Below are 8,156 nucleotides of genomic sequence, written 5' to 3' on the forward strand. Positions count from 1 at the left end.
CTACTGAGTGGCGCATGCGTCCTACAGTAGCACGGCCGCACATGCAGGGTGGGGGTTATGCATATGGATGAGCAGGGTGGAGCACCCGCCCTGCAGAAGATTACATCAGAGTGCCTGGAGCTCGTGTCCAAGCTCTGCCCATGCACCAAGGACCTAATTTGCATACCCCAAAACGAGCAATAATGGTGAAACGAAGTGGTGGTTCCGGATGCCGTAAGTATAATTTTGATCAGTATCACCCTGCACTACAAGCCTGTATGACAGGTTAGTGCGGGTGATACTGATAACAGATTTGCTTTAATGTGAAATACATTATTAGGGCATATCCACACGAGTAACATCCTTGTGTTGATATCATTGGCAGACATGGGGAAAAAAAAGTATCCAAAAGGTGACTTGTCCCCACAAATCCTTGGATTAAAATTAAAATGACATGCACATTATGTAAAGTGAAATATACTATGTCTGATCTGATCGTACTGGACCTCAAATGTAAACCTCAAATGTGTACCAGACAACTGGGTCTGTCTGTATCCTGCCCTGTCATTACCTAAACTGAGCTGTTTCCTTTCATTTCCTATTTTCTTTATTAAATAAGGTTTTAAGAAATCTAATTAACATTTGATATATTGTGGTCTGGTTCCAGATTACAGTGAGTAAAGCATTTATTGAATGAGCCTATTGAATAACTAGAAACTATATTTGGGCATCTGCCAGCGGTACAGTGTGCTGTGACACTGAAAATGTAATTGACTGTGGGACTGCATTGAGGGGATAACTCAGCTGTTTATGCTTCACAACGTAGCTCCTAAGTGCCCCCTATTGACACTGATGTATCACAGCAACAACTGCACTTCACTGCTCTGATTTGTATGAACCGGTATTTCTTTTCTTACATCTTCCACATAAGATTAGGGTCAAATATACCATATTTTGCTGCTGCATATTTTGCTACCCATTGAAGTCAAGGGGTAGCAAAATCAGCTGCAGAAAATATGCAGCAAAATACGGCACGTGTGACCCTACCCTAACGGGATTTGTGACATTTTAGAAAACCATATACAGCAACCGTATAGCAAAAACGTGATGTGAATGCACACTTACCCTGTATATACATGACTAAGGGTCCTGTCTGACCCGAAACGCGTTGGTTTTATGTGCTGACCATTTGTCCTAATAAAGTATCCTGTTTTGCATCCTACCTCGCTGGGCATGCCTTGCTTTTTGCTCGAAGTCCAAGGCCGGAGGTACTGCCGGCCAGTCCGAGCGGGGTGTGAGAGACGCAGCGGAGGTGAGCCGTCCTTTCTACTTTACCATGTATATACAGGTTAGTGAGATGATGGGAGATGCTGTTAGCAGATTCCCTGTAAAGAGGACTAACCCACTAAAACCATCACCCACTGGAGGATTCTCCAAGCCCCAATCCCTTGTAATGGAGTGGATAGGTAATATATCCATGGCTTAGGGTCTATGGTGTATGTATGCAGTTGGTCTGTGGTACTATATATGGATGGCTGGTTGTATCCCTTATGATGTTCATTGTTTTTGTAATTAGTGGTCAGTTTTCTAGTGACTTTTCAATGTTGGGGTTATCTTTCTTTGCTGGACTATTTTTGTCTGCTATACATTTCTCCCCGATATACCATTAGATTGACCTATTTAAAACTTCCTACTGTTGCATATTTTTCCTCAAGTGTATCATGTGCCCTTTATATGCTTTTCATGCATTTTATCAGTGTTTGTTAATATGTGACTTTAATAAAGATAATTTTCTATGTATCTTTGTTGTTAGTGCTCTCTCTTTGGGGTCCTGCATTAGATCCCTCATTACCTGCACTTTTACCCGGTATAAATAGGTAAGTGTGGGTAATGCTGCTGACAAATACATATAAAGTATAGGCCTATAGTATGCAATGAGAACTATATTATAGAACAGTAATCTGGCTGTGTGCATATTAGAAGTGCTAACTTTTTCCCCAACAGCACAGGCATCATGGCTTTCATAGCAGAATGGTGATGGCAGTAGTACAGCACATGATCGCCCTGAAACTAATGACTGACGGCAAAGATCATGTGCTGACCACTTGTAAGCAATAACCAATGGTCCGCTGGAGTATCTGTGCTGGATCACCAGGGGACTGAAAAGGTGACAAGTGGTTTATATATATATTTTTTTTTGTTTCCAGTAAACTGGATAATCCGTTTATCATGCGTGTGCACATGCTTAGTACGTGTTGTTACAGAGGACAGATCATTCATTTCTCTGTCAGGTTTAATAGGATCATACTATGACAATGGCAGCTTGATCTATAAAATGGCAGTGATTCTATAGAGAGGCATCATTACACATAGCAATGTCACTGCAGCACATCTTCTGTTCTGCTACGATGTAGAGGATGAGAAGATGCTGATCTGGCCTATGACTGTAGTGTAACGTTATTACTGTATAGCTAGACAAACACTTTTCATCCAGTTGTCTAATATTTAACACAATCAGGGCAATGGTTATTACAGGGGTATACATTTACATATCTACAACAAGACCTAGTGGAAAAAATATATGAAAGGGCCTCTTACAGAACATCTGCCACCATTTAACCATTCGAGAACTAGCGGGAATTCAGTTTTCTATTAGTTTATGGGTGTTCCAATAGTCTCTGTAGGTCCTCTGCCAATGCTTCCTTGGTCTCCTACCAGTCTTTGGTAACCTTGCTTGAGCAATGTCTTGTCATCACATGTAACCGCTGCAGCCAATCAATGGTTAAGCTGGTGTTTGCCCCCCCCCAAAAAAAAGGGGGGATGCTGTTGTATACTGCAGCGCATAGCAGTGAGTCCATTCACTTTGATGGTCTAAACACAGTCAGGCGGTGACTGATGTTCAGACCACTTCCGTGTATACACATTTATTTTGCTGTAGTCAGTAGGGCACTGGACCACATTATTGTGTACAGCAAATGACATTCATACAAGCAGGATGAACTACAGTGGCCCAAATGTAGTCAAGTGGTAGCTACTTTCTATAAAATAAAAATATTTGCAGGGTATATTAGGGCTGGGCGGTAAACCGGTTCATACTGAATAACAAAATTTTTGTGCTGCACGATATGAATTTTAACCCATACCGCAATACCGGTTTGGCACCTCCCCCTCGGGAATGGATTGTCAGCCCAGCGCTACGCTGTCCCCCACATTGGGGAACTAATTATATGTGACCCGCGAGCGCTGTTCTGCCCAGCGCTGCTCTGTCCCCATCGGGGTACTACTCACATATGTCACCCGCAAGCGCTGCCCTCCTCGTCCTCCTGTTTGTTGCGGCCGCCGGCGCTGACATTCTATACCAGTGGTCTTCAACCTCCAGATGTTGCAAAACTACAACTCTCAGCATGCCCGGACAGCCCTTGGCTGTCCGGGCATGCTGGGAGTTGTAGTTTTGCAACATCTGAAGGTCCGCAGGTTGAAGACCACTGCTCTATACTGTATTCCTATGCCCGGGCTGCAAAAGGTAAACAAAATAAACTTTAACTCCCCTTCCCCGTCGGTCCAGACCAGCTTCCTAGGGAATGGAACGTCGGAAAGCCGTCAGCCTATCACCGGCCGCAGCGATGTTCCGCCTCGGCCGGTGATAGGTTGAGCCCACTGTCATGTAAGTAGCCGGCTTCTTACATGACAGTGGGCTCAGCCTATCACCGGCCGAGGCAGAACATCGCTGCGGCCGGTGATAGGCTAACAGCTGTCCGACGTTCCATTCCCTAGGAAGCTGGTCTGGAAGAGCGTCCCCAGGAAGAGCGTAAGGCCGAAGTAGGAACATGCGTTAAAGTTTATTTTTGTTTACCTTTTTTAGCCCGGGCATAGGGATAGCACACAGTATAGAGTGCCAGTGTCGGCGGCCCGCAACAAACAGAAGGATGAGGAGAGTAGCGCTTGTGGGTGGCGTGAGTAGTACCCCAATGTGGACAGCGCATTGCTGTGCTGTGCGGTTCTGTTATATACTGTGGAACCGCCATAAGTTACAAAAATACCGCGATATACATATTTGGCCATACCGCCCAGCCCTGGGGTATATGTTGGCATCCCTTTTTTAGACAGAATGTCTGTATTTATCTTGGTCATCCAGCAATAACCCTATGCGAACACAGCCTAACAGTTGTATTCGCACACATTCCCATTACAGCAGTCACATGTTGACCGGTCACATCATCACTGGAGCGGGGTCCAGACCATCAGGGTACTAGGGAAGAATCAGCAAAGGAGCATCAGGGTGTTAGTAAGGAGAGTAAACTGCTTTTGTTGTTTTATACAATTATTAAAAAATGCTGATGATCCCTTTAAAACAAGACAAATAAAAATAGTCAGCATATGAGAACACATAAGAACCACTAAAAATATAGAGGCGCATGCTGCTATGAAATACAAGTACAAAGATTACAGGAGCATACTATAAGTATTAACATTATATATATATATATATATATATATATATATATATATATATATATATATAATTGCAATGGCGTAGCACTCCAGTAAAAAAAGGTGCATTTATTCACACATATTTCAATACAGCGCAACGTTTCAGTTCCTATGGAGCCATTATCAATATATATATTGCAATTCCACACCTAGAGATATATCAATATATATATATATATATATATATACAGTATATATATATATATAACAATAATCTCTCTTAGTACTTATAGTCTGCTGCTGTAATCTTAGTATTTGTCATATATGTATACAATTTCCGTAGCAATAAATACCGTATATATTTGTAGCGTGCTGCTGTAATTTTTGTATTGTCATACTAAAACAAGCAGCATGGTACTATATAATAGTTTTTAGACAGACATAATAATGTCCCAATAAATCAAAAAGCTTAAGAGTACAGAATCACATTTAATTCTCGTGTACACTACTTTTTTTTTTTTTATAAATCATTTCCATCATTTTTCACTTTATATTAAAATTATTAGGAATAAAATAAATAATCTTCACTCCAATCCACTTTACAGATTATAAAAAGCACAATTATCTGTCCACCGGGTGCGAGCAGCAGATAAGTTCAGTTCTGTGAAATTGTAGGTGAAATAGCTCATGCGCCGGTAAGTCCAGCAGAATAGTCCTCCAAGAAATGAGACCGGAATCTTGGTACATGACATATTACGAGTCTATCTTGATAAAGACCTTTGGACGGGTGAATACTTTAATGGCTTCCTCAATCTCGGACAGCTTCTTCTCCAGCTCTGTGCGTCGGTTCTGAATGCTGAGGTTGTCTGCTCGGACTGGAAGCATCAGCAGCTCCTTGAGCAGCTGGGACTGGGTCTCCTTGATTTTATTGAGTGTTTCTTGTCGCTCACGTTCTGGCATCATTGTGTGTCCGGGTGGGAGAGATGGGTCAGGGATCTGCTTCTTATGTTCCTCCTGCTCCTTCTTCCACTTCTCTTTAAGATCCAGAAGGTACTGAGGAACGTGTCCCTTCTGCTTGGAGTCATACTCCTGCTGCTGCCGCTGCTTCTCCTGCAGGACCTCGGTTAGGTTTTGTAAGGAGTGAGAGCGCCTCATCTGGACCTTCTTCACACTTCTTGCATTATGGGATACAAAGTCAATGCTGGAGCCACGGATCTTCAGCTCATCGCCGGCGCTGGTGGGTCTATGGGGTCCTGGTGAGGGACATCTCTTAGGTGGTGATCCTGCACCACACCGGGTATGGGACTTTAGGAAGTTTGCCTGCACTGCCTTTGGGGGCGGTGGTAGTTCCTGGAGTTTGGCTTTGACCTTTGACTCCACCAGTTCATATTTGGGTGACTTCCATAGAGCCTTGACTGGTTTAGGCGCCCCCTGTGTCTTCTCCATCTCCTTCTCCTTACAGCGCTTCTGGATCTCCCTCATGCGATGCACATTCTCTTTGCCGTGGTCCTTGTCTTTTTTGGGAGGGGGTGACACTGTGTGGAGAGAGATTCCCTCTAGCTTCAGGAGGACGCCCACTGTGCCACTCTGCCCCCTTTCCAAGATGTCCCTGGCATTGGGACGTATTCTGGGTATGGGGCAGGCAGGCCTGGCACTGTAACAGGTCGGATATAATGTGGGATCTGGAGCCAATGGTCCTGACAGGAAATCCAGCTTGACATCATGAGTCCCCTCCAGGCGCCCCCGGGCTGAGGCCGGCCTCCTGTAGTAGTCGGGAAACAGCGTGGGGTCGGGAGGAATCGGCCCGGACAGCCGAGATGCTCCTTCACACATGTCGGCGATAGTCTCTACACCAGGTGCTGTCCTTACAAGGGATCGTTACAGAAGCCTTCTTACACCCTAAGCGCAGGCTCCGCCACCAACACGTGACTGTCGCTGCCAGTTGACACGCCAAGCTCATTGCCTAGCAACCACGACTTCCGCTTCCGCCGTCATGGTCTTATGGGGATTGTAGTCATGGAGAGAAAGCAATAAATGCAGTGAATAGGAAGGCGGGACTTTCTTTTTAAACGAGTGTGTATGTATATATATATATATATATATATATATATATATATATATATATATATATATATATATAGGCTACACAATATACACTGGAGACTGAGGAAAAACCATTATGCAGTGCAGCATGATCATTTCTAGTTAGCTATTCCTTTAAATAATATTAAAGGGTTCATACCAAATTTATCACTTGTCCACAGGATTAGAGGGGTTTTTGACTGCTAGGACCCCCACTTATCACAAGAAAGGAGGTCACTTGTCACCCCAGTGAATGAAGTGACAGCCACATGTTCGGTCTTCTGTGCATTCATTATCTATAGCAGTCTTTCCTAAGCAGAGTGCCTCCACCTGTTGCAAAACTACAACTCCCAGCATGTCCGGACCCGTGCATGCTGGGAGCTGTAGTTTTTGCAACAGCTAAAGGCACTCTGCTTGCAACACCTTAAGACACTCTGCTCTAGTTTTGCAACAGCTGGAGGTACCTTGCTGTAGTTTTGCAACAGCTGGAGGCACTCTGCTTGAGAAACAAGATTCTCAGGATTGGTGGGGATCCCAGCGATCTGTCCCCCACTGTGCAGCTACATATCCCACTTGTCCTGTGGCTAAATAATAACTTTAGACACCACTAAAAGTCTGGCCACAATTAACAATATTATCCCCTTAGGGACTCAGCCCATTTTCACCTTAAAGGGGTACTCTGGTGGAAAACTTTTTTATTTTTTTTGAAACAACTGATGCAAGAAAGTTAAACAGATTTTTAAATTACTTCTATTAAAAAATCTTAAAGGAGTACTCTGGTGCGTTTTTCTTTTAACCCTCTGTGCTCGGGCTGCCAAGCAAAACAAAACAAACTTTAACTCACCTTCCTACGTTCCCCCGTTGCGCTGATATCGATGTCCCATTTTCCGGTCCCCAACTTCTTCCAGCAGCAGTGTCCCCCTATGGCCGGTCATACGCTGAGCATCACTTGACCCTTCAACTAACAGGAAGCAGAAGAAGTCAGGGACTGGAGAACGGGACATCGATATCAGCGCAACAGGGGAACGTAGGAAGGAGAGTTAAAGTTTGTTTTGTTTCACTTGGCAGCCCAGGCACGTAGGGTTAAAAAAAACCGCACCAGAGTACTTCTTTAATCCTTCCAGTACTTATTAGTGGCTGTATACTACAGAGGAAATTATTTTCTTTTTGGATTTCTTTTCTGTCTGACCACAGTGCTCTCTGCTGACAGCATGTCAGGAACTGTCCAGAGCAGGAGAAAATCCCCATAGCAAACATATGCTGCTCTGGACAGTTCCTAAAATGGACAGAGGTGTCAGCAGAGAGCACTGTGGTCGTGACAGAAAATAAATCCCAAAAGAAAATAGTTTCCTCTGTAGTATACAGCCGCTAATAAGTACTGGAAGAGTTAAAGGGGTAGTCCAGTGGTAAAAAACTTCTCCCCTATCCTAAGGATAGGGGATAAGTTTGAGATCATGGGGGGTCCGACCACTGGGGCCCCCTGCGATCTCTCTGTACGGGGGCCAGTCTCTCTGGCCAGATAGCGGGTGTCGACCACCGCACGAAGTGGCGGCCGACACGTCCGCTCAATACATCGCTATGGCAGAGCCGGAGATTGCCGAAGGCAGCGCTCTGGCTCTGCCATAGAGTTATATTGAGGGGGCGTGTCGGCCGCCGCTTCTTGC

The 8,156-nt window shown here is 44.4% G+C and overlaps 1 protein-coding gene across 1 annotated transcript; it reads right to left on the reverse strand.

Moving 5' to 3' along the window:
- Window positions 1-4,879: 4,879 nt before the first annotated feature.
- Window positions 4,880-6,380, reverse strand: ENKD1 (enkurin domain containing 1). Its single transcript, XM_056552399.1, has one exon. It carries the CDS (start codon window positions 6,241-6,243, stop codon window positions 5,164-5,166), a length of 1,080 nt encoding a protein of 359 aa, XP_056408374.1. The 5' UTR covers window positions 6,244-6,380; the 3' UTR covers window positions 4,880-5,163.
- Window positions 6,381-8,156: the final 1,776 nt, after the last annotated feature.

Source organism: Hyla sarda, chromosome 1 (assembly GCF_029499605.1).
Source record: "Hyla sarda isolate aHylSar1 chromosome 1, aHylSar1.hap1, whole genome shotgun sequence".
NCBI lineage: Eukaryota > Metazoa > Chordata > Amphibia > Anura > Hylidae > Hyla > Hyla sarda.